The sequence below is a fragment of the Drosophila serrata genome, unplaced genomic scaffold (assembly GCF_035046125.1).
Source record: "Drosophila serrata isolate PLE 108 unplaced genomic scaffold, ASM3504612v1 contig_204, whole genome shotgun sequence".
NCBI lineage: Eukaryota > Metazoa > Arthropoda > Insecta > Diptera > Drosophilidae > Drosophila > Drosophila serrata.
The window spans coordinates 139,282-164,662 of NW_028257102.1; the positions used below are offsets into that span (position 1 = coordinate 139,282).

At 47.5% G+C, this 25,381-nt stretch overlaps 7 protein-coding genes across 7 annotated transcripts; 4 read left to right on the forward strand and 3 right to left on the reverse strand.

The window, feature by feature from the left end:
- Nucleotides 1-36: 36 nt before the first annotated feature.
- Nucleotides 37-814, reverse strand: LOC110179002 (peritrophin-1). Its single transcript, XM_020946336.2, has 2 exons — nt 699-814; nt 37-642 (listed from the first exon to the last, which is right to left on the reverse strand). The coding sequence occupies exons 1-2, from the start codon at nt 703-705 to the stop codon at nt 125-127; spliced, it is 525 nt and encodes a 174-aa protein (XP_020801995.2). The 5' UTR covers nt 706-814; the 3' UTR covers nt 37-124.
- A 1,125-nt stretch (nt 815-1,939) lies between these two features.
- On the forward strand, nt 1,940-2,807 carry LOC110179001 (uncharacterized). Its single transcript, XM_020946334.2, has 2 exons — nt 1,940-2,076; nt 2,143-2,807. Exons 1-2 carry the CDS (start codon nt 2,070-2,072, stop codon nt 2,769-2,771), a joined length of 636 nt encoding a protein of 211 aa, XP_020801993.1. The 5' UTR covers nt 1,940-2,069; the 3' UTR covers nt 2,772-2,807.
- Nucleotides 2,636-10,361, forward strand: LOC110178883 (uncharacterized). The gene is made up of 11 exons (XM_086829418.1): nt 2,636-3,152; nt 3,218-3,483; nt 3,544-5,409; nt 5,475-5,639; nt 5,701-5,880; nt 5,942-6,109; nt 6,162-6,350; nt 6,413-6,595; nt 6,660-6,851; nt 6,919-7,506; nt 7,837-10,361. The coding sequence occupies exons 1-11, from the start codon at nt 3,146-3,148 to the stop codon at nt 10,231-10,233; spliced, it is 6,201 nt and encodes a 2,066-aa protein (XP_086685544.1). The 5' UTR covers nt 2,636-3,145; the 3' UTR covers nt 10,234-10,361.
- A 197-nt stretch (nt 10,362-10,558) lies between these two features.
- LOC110178997 (anoctamin-4) lies at nt 10,559-17,155 on the forward strand. The gene is made up of 14 exons (XM_086829388.1): nt 10,559-11,115; nt 11,198-11,823; nt 12,524-12,775; nt 12,828-13,009; nt 13,066-14,019; nt 14,080-14,225; nt 14,280-14,860; nt 14,945-15,162; nt 15,218-15,382; nt 15,441-15,794; nt 15,853-15,952; nt 16,016-16,412; nt 16,467-16,557; nt 16,613-17,155. The coding sequence occupies exons 3-14, from the start codon at nt 12,598-12,600 to the stop codon at nt 16,940-16,942; spliced, it is 3,696 nt and encodes a 1,231-aa protein (XP_086685514.1). The 5' UTR covers nt 10,559-11,115; nt 11,198-11,823; nt 12,524-12,597; the 3' UTR covers nt 16,943-17,155.
- Nucleotides 17,156-17,179: 24 nt separating this feature from the next.
- On the forward strand, nt 17,180-18,724 carry LOC110178998 (tubulin polyglutamylase complex subunit 2). The gene is made up of 4 exons (XM_020946328.2): nt 17,180-17,383; nt 17,450-17,617; nt 17,670-17,935; nt 17,993-18,724. The coding sequence occupies exons 1-4, from the start codon at nt 17,314-17,316 to the stop codon at nt 18,350-18,352; spliced, it is 864 nt and encodes a 287-aa protein (XP_020801987.2). The 5' UTR covers nt 17,180-17,313; the 3' UTR covers nt 18,353-18,724.
- On the reverse strand, nt 18,358-19,639 carry viaf (viral IAP-associated factor). The gene is made up of 2 exons (XM_020946329.2): nt 19,496-19,639; nt 18,358-19,331 (listed from the first exon to the last, which is right to left on the reverse strand). Exons 1-2 carry the CDS (start codon nt 19,499-19,501, stop codon nt 18,615-18,617), a joined length of 723 nt encoding a protein of 240 aa, XP_020801988.1. The 5' UTR covers nt 19,502-19,639; the 3' UTR covers nt 18,358-18,614.
- Nucleotides 19,640-20,237: 598 nt separating this feature from the next.
- On the reverse strand, nt 20,238-25,283 carry Grip163 (gamma-tubulin complex component 6). Its single transcript, XM_020946315.2, has 5 exons — nt 24,163-25,283; nt 23,950-24,103; nt 23,511-23,875; nt 21,242-23,454; nt 20,238-21,183 (listed from the first exon to the last, which is right to left on the reverse strand). The coding sequence occupies exons 1-5, from the start codon at nt 25,171-25,173 to the stop codon at nt 20,955-20,957; spliced, it is 3,972 nt and encodes a 1,323-aa protein (XP_020801974.2). The 5' UTR covers nt 25,174-25,283; the 3' UTR covers nt 20,238-20,954.
- Between the last annotated feature and the right edge of the window lie 98 nt (nt 25,284-25,381).

A 25,381-nucleotide genomic window follows, 5' to 3' on the forward strand; every position in this document is an offset into this window, starting at 1 on the left:
TTGAACTGCCTTTTGCTGAAAGCCAATTACTTGGGATTGCTTTTGTATTACTGCGTTTATTTCTGACTACAATTTTTTGTGTGTTACAAAACACTTCCTAATTTATTGTCGTTCATTGCACTTGCTAGACACCAGCGAACTCGACTGTATTGTCGCAGGTAAAGTCGCAAGACTGCAGAGGTTGATTCCAATAAAGACCACCCGGGCAGTTGAGCTTGAAACCAATGTTATAGACACACTGAATGAATTTCGTGCAGTCGGGAAGATATGGCAAAAATGATAGTCCAGATGAACAGCTTAGGGATGGAGCCTCCGTGGACTTGTCTCCATCTTCGATGCAATAAGGCGAGTCCCAGCCGCACACATTCAGCTCGCGATCCCAATACAGACCATCGGGGCATTTTTTTAGGACTCCTACTCCATATAGGCATTGATAATACTCCCGACAGTCAGGTGCTGGGAGAAAGAAGTCTTCATCGTCACAGAGAACAGGCGGGGGCAATGTTGTGATGGGATCCTCTTCAGTTGTTTCCAGAGTGGTTGATTGATCCGTGGTGGTTTCAATTGTAGTATCCTCCGCTGATTCAGCCCTGACACTTATAAGAAGTGTCAGTAGTGTTGTAATGTACACAATCCCGAAGCCTATAATTAAAGAATTCTTAGTTGCAATTGTGGCAAAACAGAAACAGTTACCATACCTCTCATGCTTGAAATAGTTACCGGTAAAGTACCAATCTTCACTGAGACCCACTGCTTATATAGCAATTCTGTCAAGTTTACAGCCAACAACTACTCATCTTATATCTTTCTAATCAATGCAATATATACTATATACTAATTCCGTAGTAAATAACTGCTTGAATGCACGTTGACTCTTATCGGGTAATAATTCTTATGGCTTGCAATTCTCAAGCTTGCTCCAGATACGATGTAAAGAGTCATAGCCTATTTCTGGCCATCTCGGTCTTATGACTATATTAATATATATTACTCATGGATATTACAATTTAAGTAAATTTATTTAATATATATATTATTATTACGCTCTTTTAAGGAATTCTCATTATATTAGTTGTTTACAAATATTCCCAGACTATCAAACCTTATCAGTATAAAGTGTGTATTATTTAACTGATTGATCGAGTCTAAAGGAAGCTAGTTAAGTGTTCCAAGAAATTCAAAGTTGTATCAAGCGAAATCGGAAACATTTGAATTAGTATTTATATTTCACTCCAAATCGTGTACGGGGTTACTTCTTTGTTAATCATGTGCTATATATATATATATATACATATATAACTTTTACACAGGTGTGGATCATTTTAATCACAAATTAATTATTACTTTAAGTTTTAAAGAAGAAAATTAAAAATGGTCTAACTATATTTCTCTGACTAACTAAAACTTCCTGTAATAGCTTTGTCCAATCTAGGTGGGGAATTACAAGGAACATTAAAACCAGGTAATAAATAAACATTCAGTTTTCAACACTATCACTTAATACCATTTATTTATATGTATTTCCCCCTTGCGTAATTATAAATATAATATTTTTATATCTGAGTAAATAGTATTTAGCATTAAGGCCATATCTTCTCCCTTATCTTACCAGCAGAATTAATTTACTAGACAGAAAATAATCAAAGTCTAACTAAACATTGTCTTGAATCTGCGGTTTCGAGACTCTCCTACTATTCCTATCTTATTGAATAATAATTATCTTATCAAGAATAATATATTGATTGCAATAATTCGGAAACTCGTGTTTCACCTTGAGTGACTGATCAAGAATGTGTGCTATGTACCGGAAGTGATTCTAATAAGAAAATTTAAATCGATATCGGTAAGTGAATGTTTTCCAAATAGTGATAATTATGTTGGTTCAATTTTCATCGTGAATGCAGTGCGGTTTAACTTCATTATTACGAAGAATGCACGCGTTTTTTATCTTATTTATCAAAGATAGTAGTAACGAGAACTTGTTGTATGCTAATTAGAGAATTATTAGTTCGGAAATGGTATAAATACCGCCAGCCATCGGGTTGCATTCATTGGAACAGTCGAACAACATGAAATGTAAGTATCGTAATGGAAACTGAATAATATCCTTTAGCATTAAAGATAAACGTTATTGGGTTTCAGTGGTCTGGATATTGATGTCCTTGCAGCTAATGCTCTTGGCCACAGCCCTGAGTGCTCGGAGATGTGTCACACCCACCGCCGCACCCGAGCCCACAGAGGATCCAGATGACCCTACTGACGATCCCTGGGATCCAACGGATGACACAACTGAGGATCCCTGGGATCCAACTGATGAGCCATCGAATTCCACACAGACGCCATTGGATCCTACCGGCGAAACTACCGAAGAGTCCTCGGTGCCAACGGGAGAGCCAACAGTTCCCACTGAGAATCCAACGGAAGACCCTACAGGAGGGACCTCAAATCCTACTGAGGAAACCACTGAAGGGCCTTTGGATCCCACCAGTGAAGCTCCCTTAGACCCGACAACCGAAACAGAAACCACAGAGAAACCAACAGATGATCCCTCGAATCCAACAACTTTCAACACTCCGGGTACAACTTATCCGACGCCCAGCGTGGATGCGAACGCCTCTTGTCGGACGCACAAGGGGGTCCAGTTCCTGCCACATCCATACGATTGCCACCTCTACATCCATTGCGATGGGGATATAGGATTTGTCATGGACTGTCCCAGCGATCTTTACTGGAATTCGGTAACCCAAACCTGCGACACGACCTGCGCCTAGCGAAATAAAGTACTTAGAATAGCATGCTCTCAACAATTATCACTTGTCTCACTTCGCTGCGACTTCCCTATCGACCTTCGTGAGTTCTTGAGCTGGGCCACGACCATGCTCATGACATTCATTCATAATTTGGCGAATAATGGGGAGTGGTTACACCTCGATAGGTGGTTCCAGGAACCAAAGTGCCGTGAGTTCACACCCCAATTAGGCTGACATGATGGGCCCGTGTCTGACATGATCAACATAATTGATTGATGATAAGGGAAACTAAAGGCCGCTCTGGCAGTCACTAATGATGTATATAAGGGCTTCGAATTTTTGGCAATGATGCGGAGTTCATCTCGACCGACACAAGAGGAATACAAGTGAATAAGATGAAAGGTGAGCAAGTGTAGGAAGGATGCTGATAGCTCCTTGGAATCTAAAACTCGCATTCTCGTCTCCAGTTACTCTGCTAGCTGTGGTGGCACTCACTACAGTGGCCAGCCTGGTTGGAGCCGCCGACCCTGAATGCATTTACCGAAAGATTCGCGGCCTCTCGTCGCACTGGCCGAATCCTACAAGTTGTTCCAGCTACTATCGCTGCTCCACCAAGAGCACTGTCCGCTCGGTGACGTGTCCGGCGGGCAAGGAATACAATCCGAAGACCGGCAAGTGCTCTAACGCCAAACGTGGCCTGTGCAAGCTGAGCCTTGTGGCTCCTCTCGCCGATGTAAGTACAAAATCCTTCTAAAATATCGAACAAAGGATCTTATCCCATGTCCCCCCTTAGGCCGTAAATGTGTGCGCCACAGAGGTGAATGGAGCCTACTTGGCCAAGGCCGGATACTGCGGCGAATTCTACATTTGTGACGAGCAGACTGCCTACCCGCAGAAGTGCGACTCCGGCAGCTACTTCAATCTCACGTTGAGCGCCTGCGTTCCGGATCCGGATGCCACTTGCTGGCAGAACCGGTGCATCGGTAAGGCGAGTGGCGCCTTCATCGCTAACGACGAAAGCTGCGGCAGCTATTACGTGTGCTCGGAAGCGGGTGCCACGCTCCAGACCTGTCCCCTGGGCAGCTACTTCGACACTACCTTTGAAGCCTGCGTGGTGGATAATGACAACACCAATTGCTGGGTCAATTTCTGTATTGGCAAGAGCGATGGATCGACTGTGGCCGATAAGACCAACTGTTCCGTGTTCTACGTGTGCGCCGATAATAAGGCCACCTATCAGGTTTGCCCCGAAGGAAGCTACTTCGAGAATAATGGCTGGGAATGTGTTCCCGGCACTTGTCCCACAGAACCTTGCGATGATACCACCACCACTACTGAGGCCTGCGGCGAGGATACCACTACGACCACAGAAGCTTGCGATGAGGAAACCACCACGACCACGGAATCCTCGACAACCGGATGCGATTGCGGTGACATCAAGAACGCCGAGTTCATTCCTGACCCTGACAACTGCCGTAAATATTTCATCTGCATCGACGGCGTCCTGGTAGCGGGAGACTGCGGCAAGGGCAACCTGTTCAACGCCAACCTGACTGTTTGCATCGTGGACGACAAGAACGAGTGCTGTGTGGCGGACTGCACAGAGGGAGATGTGAAGGTGAATGCCCAGGACTGCACCAAATACTTCAAGTGCCAGAATGGCGACTGGGTTACCGAGTCCTGTGTGTTGGGCAGTTATTACAACCAGAATCTGAACGTTTGCCAAGTGGATAGCAATGGTGTGTGCATCGGAAGCGACTCCACATCGACCACTACTACCAGCACTGCAATCCCAGAATTCCAGTGCAATGCCCGTGATCCGCCAGCCAGTGGCAAAAACTGCTGGAGCTATTCGGCTTGCATCAATGGCCAATGGGAGGAGGAGACCTGCCTCAAGGACTATTACTTTGATGCCAGCAGCGGCATTTGCCGCCAGGATACCGACAATGTGTGCCCAGAGAACAGATCGACCGGATCGCGCCAGAAGAGGAGCGTGGACCCGGTGCCAGCGGACTGCAACTGCGAGGGCGGCATCGAACAGGGCAGCATTGTGAGTCATCCCACTGATTGCGACAAGTATCTTATCTGCGAGAATGGCCAGCTGGTGGAGGGAACCTGCGGCGTGGGTAATGTCTTCAAGAACTGCAGTGGTGTCTGTGCCCCAGACACCGGTGCAACCTGCTGGGTGTGCTCCAACAAGCCGAATGGCTTCCAAATGGCCAATCCGACCGACTGCACCAGCTACATAACCTGCTGGAATGGCCTGGCCACCGAGCACACCTGTCCCGCTGGCGAGTGGTACAACGGTGACGGTGAATGCGCCATCGATGTGTCCGCCAGATGCATCAATCCCTGCACCTGCAGTAATGGTAACGTGGCCCATCCCATTTGCACCGAGTACTACCAATGCACTGATGGAGTTGCCCAGGTTGTGGAATGCCCCACTGGACAGGCCTTTAACTCTGCCACAGGACAGTGCTCCACATCCGTGGAGTGCTCGGCTCTCAGCTGCGCAACTGCCACCGATGGCACCACCTATCCAGTGATTGGCGACAGCAGCAGGTTCTACATTTGCCTCAACCAGCAGGCCACGATTGCGGCCTGCCCAGCCAATTCTGCCTACGTTGCACTCTTGGGCTTTTGCCAAATTCAACCGAGCGTAAGTAGCATCCGATCTTATTAGCAACACCAATACACCAATACTTATCAATTTGTCAACCCCAGTGCCAGTGTGATCAAAGCTTCTGCACAAATGCCGCCGAGGACAAGACGTATCCCTCTCTGAGCAATGACACCTCGTCTTTCTGCATTTGTCAGAACGGCGGTGGATACATTAATTCCTGCCCTTCGGGACTTTATTACAACGCAGCCGCGGAAATGTGCGACTTCGTAAGTAGTGTGAATAACATTTGGTCTAAGATATCCTTAGCTAATGACATATTGGTTCTAGACCGGAAATTGTGATCCCCAAGTCTGCACAGGTGAGTCGGAGTACTATGTCTCGCCGGACTACGTCGACCCGAATAGCTTCTGCCTGTGCCGCGCTGGTGAACCCATTGCAGTGCCTTGCCCGATTGGCTACACTTTCGACTCGGTAGAGCTAGAGTGCATCCTCATTCCTCAGCCCGACGTAAGCTCATACCGTCTACTTAACCATATCAAGGTCTTACCCCCTTCTATTTACGTAATAGCCACGTTGTTGCCGCAACGGTTGCGTGGGCAAGAGCGATTTCGATACCCTTCCGGCCGTGGACACCACCGATGGCTTCTGCATCTGCATAGACGAGGTCCCTCAGTACAACGATTGCCCCGATAACTCCCAATATAATTCGTCTCTTGGCTCCTGCGTTAGCACCTCAGTAAGCACTGCTCCTCATGTGGTGAAGCCATCTCTGAACTTTCTTCTTTAAGGTCGATGCCACTTGTGCTGTGAACGACTGCGATCCGAGCGTGTGCGATACCAATCTGGACTATAGCACTTTCCCCGCTGAGAACGATTCCTCCGGCTTTTGCTACTGCCTGAACTACTGCCCCGTCTTCATAGAGTGCCAAAATGATCAGGTCTACGACAAAGATCTGGGAGCTTGTCAGCCACCAGTGGTGAGTATACCGAATTACTGCATACATTTTCTTTGTAATAATCAAATGTGCTTTTTGTGCAGGATCCCTGTGCCGTAGTTAAATGTAATGCCACTTTGTGTGACACCTTATCGGACTACACACCGTATTTGCCGAACGACGGACTCGAAGGGTTCTGCTATTGTGATGCCGGTATGCCAATTTACAGCGAATGCCCCGAAGGTCAGACATTCGAATTGTCCTTGGGCTTCTGCGAAACGAAAACGGTGAGACATTGGACTTGTCTATATGCAATTAAAGACACTCATGATAATCTTTAAAAATCTCCAGGATGGCTGCGCGTCCACCGACTGCGATGCTGAGAAATGTTCCTGCATGGATGACTATGAACCCTTCCCAACGATTACGGGCAATAACTACAGCTCCGCCTTCTGCTACTGTGATAACGGCAATGTCTTCCTTGGGCAATGCAGTCCAGATATGGTATTCCTCGCTGATCAAGGACGCTGCGGTATTTTGCCGGTAATGGAAATGTTAGATGCCCCTCAAGGAGAATTTACTGAATTGTTATTTTTCCTCTGGCTGTTAGGCATCTGAGTGCGTCTGTGAGCCAGGTAAATGCGTCTCCGATGACTATTTCGCCTACTCCGCTCTGAACACCACCGAAGGCTTCTGTCTATGCGTAGCCGGCAGTCCGGTGTTCAAGGATTGCCCCGCCGGTGAGAGCTACGACAGTGCGCTTGGCGCCTGTCAGGTACCAACCGTCAAGATCGTGTCCTCCAGCGCCTGCGATGCCACCCGATGCCTGACCCGTGAAACGGTTGCCGTCTCATATGCCGCCTTGAATTCGACTACTGGCTTCTGCACCTGTGAGGACGTGGGCCTGTCCATCTTCCACAGCTGCGCGGAGGGTCAGGAATTCGACATTGTCAAGGGCTTGTGTGCCATAAAGAACACCATCATGATGATCGCGTGCAACCTGCAAGAGTGCCACAAGCGTGCTCGCTTCGAGCCCTTCGCCGCCCAGAACCTCGAGACCGGATTCTGCTCGTGCGACGATGAGGAGAAAATCAGTGTGACCTATCATCCCTGCCCCGTTGGTCAGACGTTCGCCCCCGAACTGGGCATGTGCGCCAGCCATAGCATCCAGAAGCGATCCCTGGAGACGGAGGAAAACGTAAGGTCCATGTCCTTATTCAAGAGATTCTTCCATAAACTCTTCTAAGCTAGCTCGATACTAGCTCCTTATACTCCTATATTCTATCTATGACATTAGTTGTTATTTATGAGTTACGTTTAATGTGAATATTCCGCTTGTTCCACTTCTATACGTATAAATACCCAATAATAAAGTACTCTACCCACATATGCGCTAAAATAAATTCAAACTAAATGAATTAACCTTTTTCGGCCTTTTATTCATGTGCCCATAGAATGGAACATGTGGATGTTTCATCATCATTATGTTTAGAAAATTTAATAAGTTTTCTATTCTTTTGTTTTACAGTTTTGTGACCTGGATGAGAAGCGCTCGGTGCCAGCGAACTGTTCCCAGTACGAAGTCTGCATCGATGGACACTGGCGACGACGCACTTGCTCCGACCAGCGTTACTACAATCCGGAGCAGCAACGATGCCTGGAGCCCCGCGATGATTTGGTCTGTGCGTATGCCAGGGTCTCAAATCTTCCATCCTGCAGTAATCTTACCGAGTCCCAGACCTTGGCCGCCAAGAATGGCAACTGTTTGCAGTTCTTCCGCTGCTCCGCCGGGAAATGGCGTCTTCGCAACTGCCCCAAGCAGCACTACTACTCACCTGTCCCAGGATCATGCCTGCCCTTGCCGTTGGGCCATGAGCAGGAGAAGAACCAAACCATTTGCAGTTGGGTGAAAACAAAGCAAGCCATGAATATCTCCGTGGATTGCGAAGAGCGCGCAGTGCGTCCATCAGCGGTGGCTGGTTGCCACAGCTATCTCATGTGTTTGGACAATGCCTGGTGGCTGCAGCAGTGTCCCCTGGACATGTACTTCAGCAGGGAGCACAACTATTGCCTGCCCAACAATGCCGGGCAGTGCGCCATGCCAGTGAACCAAAGTCTGCAGAATTGTTCCACCGGTGACAGTCGCTCCCTAATAGGCAGTTGTCACAGCTACGAGCTGTGCACGGATGGCCAGTGGATAAGGCAGCGCTGCCAGGAGCGGGAGCAGTTCGAGCCCATGCTGGGATGTGTGCCCAGTGATGGCAGTTGCCAGGCAAATGGAATGCGGCGCATCTGCCGTGACGGAGAGCTGCGTGCTCAGTTCGGACACAACTGCTCCCAAACATTCTTCTACTGCGAGGCGGAGGAGTGGCATTTGGGCAGCTGCCTGAGGGGACACAGTTTCGTTGCAAATCAAAATAAGTGTCAACTGCAAGCCCAGTGCAGATTGCAGATGAGGGAACTACCTGCTGAGAATCAGTGCCTGGATCAGACGGATGGCCTGAGTGTTCGCGATCCCTCGGACTGCACCCGATTCTATCTGTGCATGCAGCAGAAGCCCACCATCCTGCAGAGCTGCCCTTCTGGCAGCTTTTTTGATACCAACAAAGGATACTGTCTGCCAAACGATGGCTCTTGCCAGCTGCCCATTTGCTCTGGCCTGGATGATGGCAAACTAGTGGCCCATCCAGAAGATTGTCGGGCATACTACAGTTGCTCCAGCCAAAATGGAACCAGTCTTATTCAGTGCGACGAGGGACAATACTTCCACAGCCTGCTCCAGATCTGCCGCGTGGATAACGGTCAGTGTCGTAAGGAGTCCGACCAAAATGATACCCAAACGCGTACGAAGATGTGCTCTGGACTTCATGGAGTGAAACTTCCCCACGAGCTCTACTGCAATTTATACTACGCCTGCGTCAAGGGTCTGGCAATCCCGGTGGAGTGTCCCGCTCAGCATCAGTTCAATCCGGTGCTCTCTCTTTGCGAGCCGGAAGCACAAGCGGCACAACTATGTCGGAACGGGCAGCTGGAGGGGAATGCCAGCTACGTCTACAGCTGTGGCAGCCTGCAGGACGGCACCTTTTTGGCCAACCGGACGGACTGCACCCGGTACTTTATCTGTGCCGGTGGATTGGCCACTGCCCAGCGATGTGCCGCCGGGAGCTTCTTCGATTCGGAGCAGCTGCTCTGCTTGAAGGATGACGGCTCGTGTCCGTTGGTGGAGCAGGTTGGCGATGACGAGGACCCCAACAATCAACATGTTCCACCCGATCCGCTGGTGTGCGAGGGCAAGCACGGATACATAATGCCAGACCCGGCCAACTGCAATAACTTTTACTTGTGCGTCTCTGGAAAACTGCGCCATGAGCTGTGCTACAAGGACTACTTCTTCAACGCCACACTGCAGCAGTGTCAGGCTTTTGTTGTAGACTCCCCAACGGAGCAACCACCCATAGAATCCCAGTTGGGTGAGCTCAGTGGCTTAGAAAGGTCAGGAGCAACCGGAACCTGCAGCGATGCAGCCACTACTTTTTCAGAAATTTGTGGAGTCATTGGAAATGGTACATCAATCGCAGAGCAAGGCGACTGCCGACGTTACACCAGTTGTGAGGATGGTGAAGCCCTTTCCCAGCGGTGTCGCAATGGTGAAGGGTTCGACAGTCTGCTTGGCATCTGCCGTCAGAACGATGGAACCTGTCTCATGGAGAACGGCGAACGTGTCGGAGTCTGTAACGGCAAGCACGGACAGCTGGTCCGGAATGCGGACAACTGTCGGGGATACTTTGTGTGCGTACATGGCCAAATCATTGAGGGAGAGTGTGCCCAGGGACAATTTTTCCACAAAGCGACCAGCAGCTGTGAACTGGATGTCCAGCAGCAATGCAAATCCGATGCTGATGACGTGATCTCCGGCGACAAATAGAAAAAGGTGTGCATCTCTATCAAGACTTTGATCTGAGCTAGTTAAGGAATACTTTTGGTGGTGGTAAAATATACTGGGAATAAATACATAAAATACTGACAGGTCTCAATAATGACCCTATCCTTCCTGCGACCTAATTTAGAGCCAATGAGCTCTATTCCAAATACCAATAATTGCCATTTGAATACTTTGATAGGTGGCTGCTACTTCAGAAACCATATGATAGATGTGTGTGGCTTGCACTCAATTAGAAACAAAGGAGACCCACAAAAGGTCTCATAGGCACGCACTAACCCCCGAAATAATAACAATTTAAGAGAAAGGCTTCAAGTTATTAATGACGTGCATTTAATCAAAATAGACCTACAGCCGTACAATAATAGTACTTACAACATACGAGTACTACCAGACAATGTCGCATTGGAGTCTATTTTTATGGTCACGAATTTGAGCGAGTATTCAATCAAGGGTACGATTCGACGTTGTAAAGAGTGCCCCTGGGGATAGCTTTATTCAAGGCTTAAATTCACATTGGTTATAGGTCAACCGCCATTACAAACGTACATACGTGTCAAAATCGTATGACGGTTATAGACCCTGCGAGTAACTGACGTCATTTACACCGATGATTGTACATAGATAGTGGTCAGGAAACGTAGTGCCCGCCGGTCGGCCTGATTTAAAATTAGGAAGTCATCACGAAGAACCTCGTGCAGCGAGTCAAATACCATATTAATAGGATATTCGTGTTAAAAGTGCCCACCCAGAGCCAGTACGACCCACAGACCCTTTCCAAAATGCGTATGTTGTATCAGTGATGGGAAGTTAAAGGATGTTTTTACCTAGAAAAAGTTTTAATATCATTTACCCCAATCATAAATAGTAAGTATATTAAAAAATAAATGATATTTTTAAATGCAAACAATATTAATTAAAAACAATCACATAATCCTTATCGTTATAGGTTCCCCCGTCAGGTATATCCATCTCTATGAGTGGAGCACTCTCTCTCTGTCTCTCTGTGTCTCTCTCCAACCACACACTGAAATGCCACTCAACCAGAGAGCCGGAGAACCGTGATTATCTATCTGTCGCAGAGTGTCACTGTCCTGGAGCTCCTGGTCGGTCATTCGGTCGGGAACCATCGAAGTGAGCAGTGCGCCCGTGCAGAGCGGAAGGTGTGAAAGCCAAAGTGGTAGTTAGTACAAGTGGATATGATGGACGGGCGAGCATGTGCTTGGATAATGTGAACCTTGATTGAAAGATAATAATTACAAGCCACAAACACAAAATCAATAGTGTGTCAGCTTAAACTGGAAATCGAATAGGTGTGCTGGCCACTGACATATCTCTCCTCAGATCGATCGCGATCTGGTGAATGTGTGTCCAAAAGGGACGATTATTCAAGTGTATCTCAGTGGAAGCCGGAAATCAATAATCGATTACTCATATATAAATGGGACCCGCCGAAAGGAGCGAATCAATAATCCTTCAATTGTTGTGATTACTTCAATGGCATGGGACTTTTCACAACTGCCAACAAACGCTGACATTTCCAGGACGTCCGTCGCACGCTTATTAGTGATCCAGGTACGAGTTTGAGTCCGTGAATGGATTTGTTTGTTTGTTCGTTGTCCAGTGGCAAACCCCTGACCTTACCCCGTGCACTCTCAGATGGGGCAACCGCCATCACTAAATCTAGGCCAATTATTTAGAACTATTGTCATTCGTTCGCCTGGGAAAGTGCTCACCACTTGTAGCAACAAGTTTGTTTGCCCAAGCTTTTCCGACCAAGTGAAGTCGCTCCCATGGTGCACTAGTGGCTAATGTAAAGGCATTATACCCCCGGGACCATTGTCATTGCCCCGCCGTCCAGACCCCCATCAGGCTGAACAAACACCTTTCCACGGGTCAATGTCGAATGCGTGCGTGAGTTCACCTTCTGATTGGAACGCGCTTGCAAATGAAGATACAAATACTCGTAAGGGTATAAATTAACGCCCTTCTCGAGGGCAGTAGTATAAACATGAATGAATTATTAATTCTCTGCCTCGTGGATTCTCGTGGCATCGGGGGATAAAAGTATGTCCGCCGGAGAACCTCTGAGCGACAGCGTAGAAACCTAGCCCACCTAGGACTCACTCACACCCACTCCCACTTCAAACTTGGGACTTTAAATAGTTTATTATGGGTACAAGAACAGGTGCTGCTGACCCGTGTCTCCAAACTAGGCCAAATTAGAAAGTGGCCCCATATGACCTGCCGCCCATCCAATTACGCTCCTCCACAGAATTCCATGACGCCGATCCCCCTCCTGTGGAGAGAGGAGCAGCAATCGCAACCGCATCGAAAGCCAGGCCCACAATGAGCAGTCACGACGGAAGGTCCGGCGACAGGTCACATATTTTTCAAATACGCATCGACAGCGTCGATGATGAGAGCACCGCCCCCATAACGGAGGCCAGCTCACGAGAAGATCTCATCGGCAGTGCTGCCCGGGAGGGTGAGAGGACCTGCGAGCAGTCCGTCTTTCAATTTCCCAGTAAGTACATGATATTACCATTAGTTTTCCCTATCTAACCGTCCCCTTGCAGGATTCCTTTCGGTGCCAACGCTGCGAAGTCCGCGCCTATCCCCAGATCCCTCCACCCGCCGGAAGGTGATGTCCAGTCCAGCCAAAAGTGAGCGCATGATACGCCGAAGTCAGACGAAACTGCGACCCAGAAGACTCAGTCAGGACAGTGGAATTGTGGCGGGCAGATTGATAAGCTACGGGGTGAGTTTTTCCTAACCTATAATAAATATCCAGAGATTATACTGGTGTACCCGCAGGAGAGTGCCCTAATAGACTCCGATCTACATTCGCGCGTCATCGAAGCGGATCACAAGAAGGCAGATAACATATACGGCTGTCAGGAAGTAAATAATGTTGCGGCGGTAAACATTAAGCCCTCCACTCCGATCCTGCCCAAATCCAAGCTGAGTGCCAATCGTGTACGGGCAGGTTCGGCTGCTTATACGGAAAAGTGGCTCAACACCTCGGTGATGCGGACTAGCAATGGCAATTCCCTGTACAGCAAGTCGAATCCCATTGCTGTGCCGCTGCCTACGCACCTGGAATCGGAGTCGGCGGAACCGAGTCCCACGCAAGCCTTTGGCCCAAAGATAATGGGTAGCAATGAAGAGGATATACCTGGCACAGCAATGCGGCGAAATTTGGGCCTGAATTTGAGTCCTACACTGGGCTCGGGGGACAGAGTGAACCAGTCTTATGAAGTAATGGAGTCGTCGCACTCCAACGTCTTACCTGACCAGTTTGGCTACCGTCAACTAATGCCCACGGAACGGAAAGCCTCGGATTCGACGAGCAGTGTGAGTGGCAGCTACTATGGCAGCCGGAAGGCCAGCAAGAGTAACAGCCTGGGCGGAGAGTCCGGGGATGAGAGGAGGGTCAGCAAACAGGATCGAGAGGGACTTGACCCGGAATCGCTAATGTTCCGAGATGGTCGCCGGAAAGTGGACATGGTGCTGGCCTGGGAGGAGGAGGACCTGGGCGTGATGACCGAGGCGGAGGCCAAGCGCCGGGATAATCGGAGAAGCTTCATGGAGAACCTTGTAAAGGAAGGGTTGGAAGTAGAGCTGGAGGACAAGTCGCAGTCATTCAACGAGAAGACCTTCTTCTTGAAGATCCATCTTCCCTGGCGACTGGAAACGCGACTGGCGGAGGTCATGAATTTGAAGCTGCCTGTCAAACGATTTATCACCATATCCGTGAAGCCATCTTGGGTAAGGTTTTTAATCGATCTGAGGGATCTATAACTAGATATATTCAATATATCTTTACAGGATGAGGAAAATGTTGTGCTTAGGAATGTTCAGTATTGGAGGGACGTGTGGCAGCGATTGACCAAAAAGATTCAATTGGACCAAACTCTACTCGAGGGAGAGACTACCTTTAAGGCTGCAACTGCTAATGGCAATCCTGAGGAACAGTAAGTATTGGGATATCACAGCAAATATGAATTGGGAGTAATATTCCGCCACAGGTTCATTGTGAAGGACCGCGCCACTGCGTTCACCAGCGCTCAGCGGTCACTGATGGTGATGCAGGTGCTCATTCGGACGCCCTTCGATGAGAGCGATAGGAGCGGCATTCGGCGTCTGCTGAACGATGGCACCTACCTAGGCTGTTTCCCGCTGCACGAGGGCCGCTACGACCGACCTCATTCCAGTGGGATCTCTCTGGACCGCCGGATACTTTACCAGACGTGGGCCCATCCCTCGCAGTGGTACAAGAAGCAGCCGCTGTGCCTGGTACGCAAGTACTTTGGCGACAAGATCGCGTTATACTTCTGCTGGCTGGGATTCTACACGGAGATGCTTGTCTATCCGGCCGTGGTGGGCACCCTCTGCTTCATCTACGGCCTGGCAACTCTTGAGTCCGAGGACAACACGCCCAGCAAGGAGATTTGCAATGAGTATGGCACCGGCAACATCACCTTGTGTCCACTGTGCGACAAGGCCTGCAGCTATCAGCAACTCTCGGAGTCGTGTCTCTTTTCACGACTAACCTATCTGTTTGACAATCCCTCGACGGTGTTCTTCGCTATCTTCATGTCCTTTTGGGGTAAATACAAATGCAAAAATAAGTTATCTTTGTTATGTTTTATTTATTAATTATTTGTGTATTTATTTATTATCATTAAAATAGCCACCACTTTCCTGGAGCTATGGAAACGCAAGCAGTCGGTGTTGGTCTGGGAGTGGGATCTGCATAACGTGGACATGGATGAGGAGAATCGTCCCGAGTTTGAGACAAACGCCACTACGTTTCGCATGAATCCGGTCACGCGGGAAAAGGAGCCCTATATGTCTACTTGGAATCGTGCCTTGCGATTTGTTGTCACCGGCAGTGCAGTTCTCTTCATGGTGACTTAATTACTTGGTATAAAAGAGCAGTAAAATTAACACGAATATTCTGTAGATCTCTGTGGTTCTCTCCGCCGTGCTGGGGACTATCCTGTATCGCATAACGCTGGTGTCGGTTATCTATGGAGGTGGAGGATTCTTTGTAAAGGAGCATGCCAAGCTTTTTACCAGTGTGACGGCTGCCTTGATCAATTTAGTAGTCATCATGATACTAACGCGAGTAAGTCCAAGCATTAATAGCTTCTATAGCAAGTCATAGATTTTATATGTTATTTTAGATCTACCACCGCATGGCTATTCGGCTGACCAATTTGGAGAATCCCCGCACTCACACGGAATACGAGGATTCCTACACCTTTAAGATCTTCTTCTTTGAGTTCATGAACTTCTACTCGTCACTCATCTATATAGCCTTCTTTAAGGGCCGATTCTTTGACTATCCTGGTGATGATCAGGCCCGAAGGAGCGAGTTCTTTCGCTTGAAGAACGACATATGCGACCCGGCGGGCTGCTTGTCCGAACTCTGCATCCAGTTGGCCATCATAATGGTCGGCAAGCAGTGCTGGAACAACTTCATGGAGTATCTGTTTCCAAAGTTCTGGAACTGGTGGCGTCAGCGAAAACACAAACAGGTAAGGGAGTAGTTGAGTTTTATTGTAATATTGAGCTGCATGAATGATGCTTTCTCAGGCGACCAAGGATGAATCGCATCTCCACATGGCCTGGGAGCAAGATTATCACATGCAGGACCCTGGACGTCTCGCCTTATTCGATGAATACCTGGAAATGAGTAAGTCCTCGCAAATGTTAGTCCTCACGTATAATTTTAAATCCCAATCTTTTCTCTAACCAGTTCTTCAATATGGCTTCGTAACTCTCTTTGTGGCGGCATTTCCTCTTGCGCCGCTCTTTGCGCTCCTGAATAATGTGGCCGAAATCCGGCTGGATGCTTACAAGATGGTCACGCAAGCCAGGCGGCCGCTGGCGGAGCGGGTAGAGGATATTGGGGCATGGTACGGCATACTGCGGATCATCACATATACAGCCGTCGTCTCGAATGCCTTCGTGATTGCCTACACCAGCGATTTTATACCCCGCATGGTCTACAAGTTTGTGTACTCGGAGACGCATACCCTGGCAGGGTACATAGAGCACTCGCTGTCCATCTTCAACACCTCGGATTACAAGGAGGAATGGGGTGCAACGGTCAGCGAGCGGGATCCGGACACCTGCCAATATCGTGGTTACAGGTTGGTTCCTATCATCTGTACATTTATCGTTTACTCACATTTGTACCTTCTTAGAAATGGACCCAAGGATTACGAACCCTACGGACTGAGTCCCCATTATTGGCATGTGTTTGCTGCTCGATTGGCCTTCGTTGTGGTCTTTGAGGTAACTATCACAAATAGTGATTCTGAAGGTACTTACATCTAATATCCTTCTACAGCATGTGGTGTTCGTAATCACTGGAATCATGCAGTTCATTATTCCGGATGTCCCATCCGAGGTAAAGACCCAGATGCAGCGTGAGCAACTATTGGCTAAAGAAGCCAAGTACCAGCATGGCATTAAACGGGCGCAGGGCGACAGCCAAGACATAATGAGCCTATTTCGAGATGCCAGCAATCGGACTTCAATTGCCGGAAGCCAGACGACTAATGCCCGTGGTAGCTGGGCCCGACGCTTTAGTCGGCTGAGCGACGGCTTGGATGCCCACGTAGAGGTCGCAGCACGGCCGCGGCGATCGGTGGAATCGACAGTTTGGGAAGTCTCCTGACACGAGGAGGAGGCCGAGAGCGAGGTTCATGGTCAGAACAAAGGATGAGACCGTGATAGAAACCCAAATTGTCATCATTCTCCCCTCCAAGAGCATTGAAATCGTTTCATTCATGTGTAATTGTTGTTGCAACTCCACAGTTTATATAGTCTTAGGTTTAAATATCAATGTCAGGTTCTTTGTAAATAAATTATTTTCAATGTTGTGAAAGAAGAATAGGAATTTTGCATACAAATACCCCCTGCTACGTTCTGTTGCCACAGCAACCAGACCTCCTTCAGAGCCTTGTTAACTCCGTGGCAACATAGTAATCGGATCTTTATTGTGACATACAAGTTTAATATTTCTTTCATCGACGAAAATTATTAACAATGAACAAGAAAATTTCACCCGAGGATGCCTTCTACGAAAATTTAACATTGGGACTTATTCGGACCCTCTGTGAGTATGATCCAAATACCTCTTCCGGCTATAAATCCTATCAGTGTAACCTCTTTATTCCCCCAGCCAATGTGCCGAGAGTGTGCAATGTGACTCTGGAGCGACGGCAGCCGCTGAATGCTTGTCAGGTAGTCAACTGGGAACAAAGGCACTGCGTCTACTTGCCGGAGGATATGAAGAAATTCTATCTCTCCTCGGATGGATTCGTGCTGAACTGGAGCTACCAGTATGCACGTAAGCCTCGTCTTAGTTGGCTCTTGTTCTCCAATTAACACTCTACTTTCAGCCAACGACATTCGACGGGTGGGTCACATCCACTTTCCGCACTTACTGCAGGTGACTCTCTTGCGAGAGAACATCGAAACGACGCACTCTGTTAGCAGCTCTACGGCTCTGACTGGCAGCAACTCGGATGTCCTGGGAGCAGCAAGCAGCTCGCAATCCCTTCCAGCACCAATTGTATCCGGGAAGGACAAGTGGGGCAATGCCACACCGATTATAACAGCCAAGTCGAAGATATTTGAGATCAACAACGTGAACGAGGTGGCCAAGGTGGGTTCTTAGTTGGAGATATACGAGATTACTCATGTCTCACTCCTCGTCTGCCAGGTTTGCATGCTATATGAATCAACGAGTTCCAACAATCCCAAATTCTATCTGCTGGAGCTGAGTACCCTGAGCTGGCAGTTCCTGGCCGATACCTTCAGTGAATACCTGCGCATGGCTATCGCGCATTTAGGTCTCCCCTACTGGGAGCTGTGCTTCTCCAGCTGCGGACTGCCCTCGTGGACGGAACAGCTCTTCCTCCTTCTGGCGCCCCATCTCCTCGAGGAGCACGAGCCCAGGCGCGGACGAGTGCTAAATCCGGCTTGCGAGCATCCCTACAATATCATTGATCCGAACATATTCCGGGGGAAGCCTAAGACGGTGGCAAAGACTGTGACCAGCAGCACCAAGCAGAACAAGTAAATGAATTTCAGTAGAAAAGTAAACCATTTATTTCAGTGAAGATAACGAAAACTAAATGCCACAAAACAATGAAATGAAGAGGAGCCCCTGAGGTTGGATTGGGTCAATATTTGGAAACAATTTAGAGTCGGTTCCCAGGAATTTTGTAACTAACTATATAATAAGACATACATAGGTTGGCATTCATTAATGACTCATTCTTGGTATATTGACCCACTCTTAAGAGGAAACCGGATATTGATGGGGATGGGATGAATCATCATTAGTAGAAGTCCGCGCTCTTGTCCTCCAAATCGGCCAACATTTTATCCCTGATTTGCGGCCTTGGGTCCTCTGTGATTTCCGTTGGTACAGCGCCCGCCTGTCCCAGCATGAACTCCAGCTCCTCCACGGTCAGCTTCTCGCCGCGCAGCTCCAGGGGCCCGATGTACTGTTTACGCAACGCCCCTTCGTGGTAGATGAAAATAGTGGGCAGGTTCTTCTCGGGGAAGTTCGGTATGCAGGTGGTGGCGACGGATCGCAGGAACTTGGTCTGCGGGAAGCGAACTGCAAGCTGCTGCATATGGTGGTGGATTAGGGCGCAGAGGGGCACTCCATTGGCGTACAGATGCAGCACAACCCAGATACCCTCGCCGGCCTTGGTCACCTCGTTGACGTACTCCTGGCCAGAGATCTCTCGAACCGATCCAAATCGAGCCTTTTCGGCGGTGGCCCGCATTTCTGCGATGCGACGTTGCCGGTATTGCTCCAGCACTTCCTCATCTTCCGAGTCCTCCAGCTCGTCAAGTTCGTCCAGCGACATGTCGTCAATCTTCTTGTCCCTCTGACCCTCGTTCATCGGGAGATCTGTGCGTCGCTGGATGGCATCGTCCATTAGCTTCTGGATCTGATCCTCTGTGATTTCGGCCTCCTTGGCCTTGGGTCCAATGATTCCCTTGGCGCGGAGCACATCGTTCCACTCGGTATCTTCGTTGGGATCCTAAACGATATGCAAGCCATGTGAGATTTCATTCAAGATTTTCAATACCAAATATGGAGTTATTTTTGGATGCAGGCAGTGGTGCGTAGACAACACACCCAAAACCGCGTTCAAGTATAAACTCTTTTCTTTAAAAATCATGTGTTTTGTTTTAATAATATTACCTGCATTTTTATTTGTTTTATTCACAGAATAATATTAAAATTTGGTATGAGCCGAGCGCATGCAACTTTTGTAAACTAAAAATAAATATAAATTATTCTAAACGAAAATGACTCATGACCAGGGATGCATAACTATCGATATATTGCTTAGAGGTGGAAGCTAGGCGGTATTATTGTAAATGGGAAACTGTGGGAACTATGCTAATACCCTATAGCACTCTATATATTATTACATATATTATTTTCGAAATATATTCATAGAGTATTATTTTTGAAACATTGCACGGTATTTTAATTTATATTTATTTCTCTCTCCCTGCCTCTCTATTAATCCATCTGGCTTCTCTGACTCTCTCTTTCAGTGTATCTCTAGAGGTATTGCTTTCTCTTTACCTCTCTCGCTCCCACTCTCTCACTTTCTCTGTTCTCTTGGCTCGCGGACTATAAATAGAGGGTGGCTAGCGGCGCGCCGCCCTTAGTCTGTCCGTGGCACCTGCAGTGATAACATCGATTGTGATAGTGGCAGTGATAGTGATTAACTCCGACCCCAAATATATTACCGGACCAATGGATAACCAGGAATGAGATGACGTGGATGTTTACATGAGAAGCCTAATTGGAGTCATCAGGAATATAAATCTACACTGGAAGGAACTAAATCACCTTTAATAAGGTAAGTCTGAACCATGACAATTATATTTTACATTATATTATATATGGATGATATAGGTGGTGTAAGGCCTAGGTCTAGAATCAACTTTTATTTTTCAAATAATTCTGTTGTTGCCAAAGACTCCATTAGCAAATTTTAATTTAAAGTGATACAGCATTTTGTATTAGCATTTTTGGAAACGTATACTTAAAATTAATAGCCTACCTTAATTTTACATTTTTCACCAGTATTGTTTCTAAACCATAATTTTAAACTACCCCTGACTTTGGCGCCAACTTTTGCTACATTATAATTCCCTTGCAAGGTATTATAACTTCAGTCAGGAGCTCGAAACACAGGGAAGGAGTCGTTTCTGCCCCTATAAATCATATATAGTCTTGATCAGCATCAACAGATGAGACGATCTAGCCATGTTCGGTAGAAAAAAAAATGTTTGTGAATTTTTTTTGAAAATTTTATAATTGTAATATTTTTATTGTGACTTGTGGTCCCTATACTGTTACAAGTGCTTGATAATAATTAAAATAGTACACACATACATGAATTTATTCGAATCGTGTTTTGAGATAATGGACGCGTTCATGAGTTACAATTTTTAACAATTAGGTACATTATTTCGATTGAATATTCCAGCAATATTTGATATTATTTTATCTATGACGCGGATATTATTGAATACCGTTGGAAATGAGCATTAATGAAGTCATTTATAGATCCTTAATGTGTGATCTTGGGTTTAGCAATATTTGTGATAAATTCCCCATGACATCCAAATAGTATAACTATTCAACATGTCGATTTCTGCTCAGATACTATATAGTAGTTATTAAAATTAATAATACATATCAGGTCACCAATTTCCTCCTGATAGCCAGAGGCGGCCGCCTTGTTGCCCAAATATATGAGATAGTGCATAAACTTATCGAACTCGGCCTCTTCCTGCAGCAGGCGCTTGAATCGAGGATGTACAAACTGCTTTTCCACATCCACCATAAACGTTTGCGATTGGATCACTCTGAAAAGCATTAATATATTAATACCCTACCTTGTTGCAGGAGTTTTCTTTTACTTACTTGCAGAAGCGCAGTATAATAATTAGGATATTGTCGATGGTTTCTTTGACCTTAGCACTCTTCCGGTTTAGGAAAGCCAAAAAGGCCACCCGCTTTAGGTAGGCCACATGGTGCCTGTAGAGGTCCTCGATGGAGTTAGCGGTGCATAGATCTTCCTTGAAATTGTTCCAAGTGGCCTGAAAGGCCTTGGCCACCAAATGCGTTTGCAACGCGGTCACAAAGTGCAACAGCTTTTGGCGCACCGCCTGCAATTGCCGAAACTGGACAGACATCCAGAGCTTTGGGCCAAGCAACTTTCCCACGCGCTGCAGGTGCTGGTAAGTTGCGTCCAGAATAAAAGTCACGTGCCGCAACTTTAGCAAATATCCAAATATTTGGCCGTATTTGGCAACTGTTTCCGAACTTATTACCAAGTTTAGGGGCCAATCCACCTTGCAGTTTAGCGCCAGCATGGAGGTGGTATCCAGGGACCAGAAATCCAGTCTCTCCGGAATCTTGATGCAATTCAGTGTAAGATTCTGGGTAACTGTGGTCTCATCCGTCGGACAGCATGCCAACGCATTGCCCAGCATGGCGTCGAGAACGCCCCTCTGGCAGAGGCTCTTGGGATCGATTCCTGTTCGGATTCTGTCTAGAATATCGGATGTGAGTAATCCACCAAACTGTCCGTCCAGCAGGAAGAAGTAGTTCCTCAGTCGGCGGAAATGCTCGTAGATGCGCAGCTCCTTGAATATTCTCAAGACCTCGTTTCGCAGTAGAGCGTAGTGGGCATTGACAGGCACCATTACAGACAGTTGGAGGCATCGACGGGCCATAAAGGGATTGCAGGCCTCCGTTACGGGAACAGTATTAGTCACAGCTAGCTCATTCTTTTTTTTAAAGTTTGTGGGCAGTTTGAAAATGGGCTTAAAGGCGGACAAAGCTAGTCCTCCTGCTTTTACAGGCACAGGCAGAGGCTTCTTTTGTGGTGACACGGTATTCAACAATAACGAGTCCTCCACTTGATCATTATTATTATTATTATTATTAGCGGCATCCTTATCTGCGGTGTTGTCAGGCGGCGTAAGAGCGCTAAAATCAGCATCGGAGGTGACGGACATGGGCGTTAAAACCGACAAAGGCACCTCCACGTGCAACTTGTTGGATTCTAGCGGCAGCTGCAAGGTATCTTTCTTTCGTTCAGCCAATATGATTTCATACTCGCTGCTCATAACTTTCCGCCTATTTTTGGCCCGCTCTTCAGTGGACTCCATTTGACGCTGGATTCGGCGAGTATTCTCATCCTCAGTGGAGTTATAGTTACCAAAGGAATCATGCTGCTGCATCCGGAGCCGGTAACGCTGGAGGTCAGACAGCTGGTCAGCAGCCTCAGTGTCCTTTAGATTCGCATTAATGTCGGGAGGTAGTTGGGCCCGTAACCCTGTCGAAGTCGTTGAGTCCAGCTCTTTGACATTAACCATCGCCTGAAAGTGTTCCGAGGAGAGAATGTGCTTGCGATTACGATCGAGTTCCGATTGCAAGGTCAGATGTTCATTGAAGTTGACCTCGTCCAAGGGTGTGGGCTGAAACTGCAAGGAAGTCTGGGATTTTGTCTTGGCAGGCAGCTCCAAGTTTTCTGCTCCACCCTCCGCTTCCTCTGCTTTATCATCCTTGTCTATCACAGATTCTGGGCGGGAATTGGGTCCCTCGATGCAGGACTTAAAGCTGCGATCGCTGTTTGAGCTGTCATCTGGACTCGAAGTGTCCTGGGACTTCGTCTCAACACCCAATAAACCCTGGAGATGAGCCACTTTCTTCTGCAGTGATTCTTTCTCTTGAAGCTGCCTTTTCTCCTCCAGGCGCTCACTTTCTCTCAGAAAGACCATTTCATTGACGATCTCCTGACGCCGCTTCTCCAGAACATTCTGTTGATGGAGCTCCAGGTCTGCATTGAGCTGATCGTAGCGCTGCTTCTTCTGGGCATTCGATTCTAGCTGCAGCACACGCATATGTTCCTCCCAGGCAGCCAAATGGACTCGGGTGCGCTCCACCATAAGGTTCTGGAAGTTGCGCTTGGTCGCCATGCGTTCCTGGAAGATGCTTTGCATGCTGCACCATCCGAATCGTTGATAGATGACGGCATACTTTTCGGCCAAGCGACGACGCATATCCTTTAGCTGCTGCTCCGTCAAACAAACCACTATAGCCGGGAACTCAACATCGAAGACTGGGTGCTATATGGGAGTGTTGGAGTGTTATTATGAATTATTTTGGGATTTTCACAACTCACCTGAGCATTGTAGGCCTTGAGCACCCGATTGTACTTCCCGCACTGAAGAATGTCGTGCTCGCAGCCGGATAAAAAGTCTGGAATTTCCTCGTTGACCACTTGGTAGCCCCTATTGAAGAAGTCCTTGCTGCACTCATCGATCGTTGACGGCGATGTGTTATGGCATCGACTGATGAAAATCTCGTTAAGTTCATCGTCCAGCTCGCCACGGTAGATCCAACTTTGCAACTGGCCAAAGTATGTCTGCGACATCCTGCGCAGCAGATAGATAAGAAGCTGCAGGAAGTCGCTGTGGCCACAGGTGTCGATGACTTGCCAAATGCACCTCATCAGGAAACATCCTGGCACTCCAGCCTCTAGATTCACTTTATTAAAAAATTTACATTTTAATATCTAAAGAAAAAACCAATACAATTTAAATTCATTAATGGAAACTTACACCTGGGCTCCCTCTCGAAAACGTTCTCCAATAGTCGCAGGGTCTGCATAGCAGACCGGGAGTTAAATAGCAACTGGGGAAGACTGTCAGCGGACTGGGATAACAGAAACTGGCGAATGGTGGTCAAGAAATCCACTAGAATTTCGCGCAAAGCCTGTAAGCAAGAGAGAAGTTAAGAACCTTCATAATGTGATGTGCACAAAGACTTCTCACCCGGTTGAGGGGTCTTTCCAGACGGGCATTGGTATACGAGTAACAGCTGGTGCGGGCACTCAAGCGCCGGTAAGCAGAGCCAGCCCGCAGAAAGGGTTCCGAAAAGTCCTCCAGGATCTTCGGCAGCACACTGGGCAGCGTAGTGTTGGGCCTAATCATTAGCTCCTTATCATTATCCGGCGAACACATAAACGTGTCCGACTGGACACCAGCAGCTGCCTTCTTAAGGTGATCTATCAGAACATCTTCCTTGATATAGTTGAGCACCAGTTCCTTGTTCAAGAGGAGATTCAGCTCGTTGCTCATCATCTTGTCCGAGATAAAATGCTTCTTCGATGATACAGGTTCCCGATACTTCTGGGGTTTCTTACAACTTTTTCTGTATAGAAACTCCAGTTGGGGGATCGGTGGCATTGATTGTAGTCTAACTTCTCGAATCCTACCAAGGGATGATGTCAAATAGGAGGGGTAGCCAATAATTGGGTTTATCCGGTTGACCTTCTTATTTATGTTACAAGGTAGAGGGTCCCAGGCGCGTTCCCATAGATTCAGTGGCTTCCGAGCCTGTTTCAGTTGATTGATTGATTTGAAGAGATTTGGATTTACTGGCTTTGTAAATGTGTTGGGGTCAACGAGATGCACTTCGTGGAGCTTAAGCACGCCCGCTCTTAAAACCCTGAACTCAGCTTTGGTGGTATTCTCGTGAATCCTCTCAGGTTCCTGGGAATCAGTGTTCTTTAGCTCTTCCAGCAATTCCTCTAAGATCTGTAGCCTGCCTCGCTGCTTTGGATCTTTCCTTAATTCGCTGCTCAGCTGTGAAATCAGCTCTAGTATTTCCTCGGATGACATTTTCCCGCGTCGGAAGAGCGCCTCATAGATTTCTGAGCGCTTCTTGGCCACCAAACGAGCAGCTGTGGGGACATCGGTCACCTCCTCGTTTAACGCCAACAATGTGGCCAGGTGGTTGACCTGGTCGAGCACACTGTGGGTGCACTCATCCACTGCAGCCATTGCTTTTCCTAATATGTTTGAAAGTCCAAGGATATTTCCATCAAACCAAATAAATATAATACAGCTGGGAAAAAATCGATTTCAACATCGGACTATCGTTTTTCTTCGGTTTGTTCTTTGAAGAGAATCGATGTATCGTATCGATGTTCGCGGGCATTGATGTTTTCAAAAAATGCTTCTTTACGTATTGTATTAAATATAAAGTATA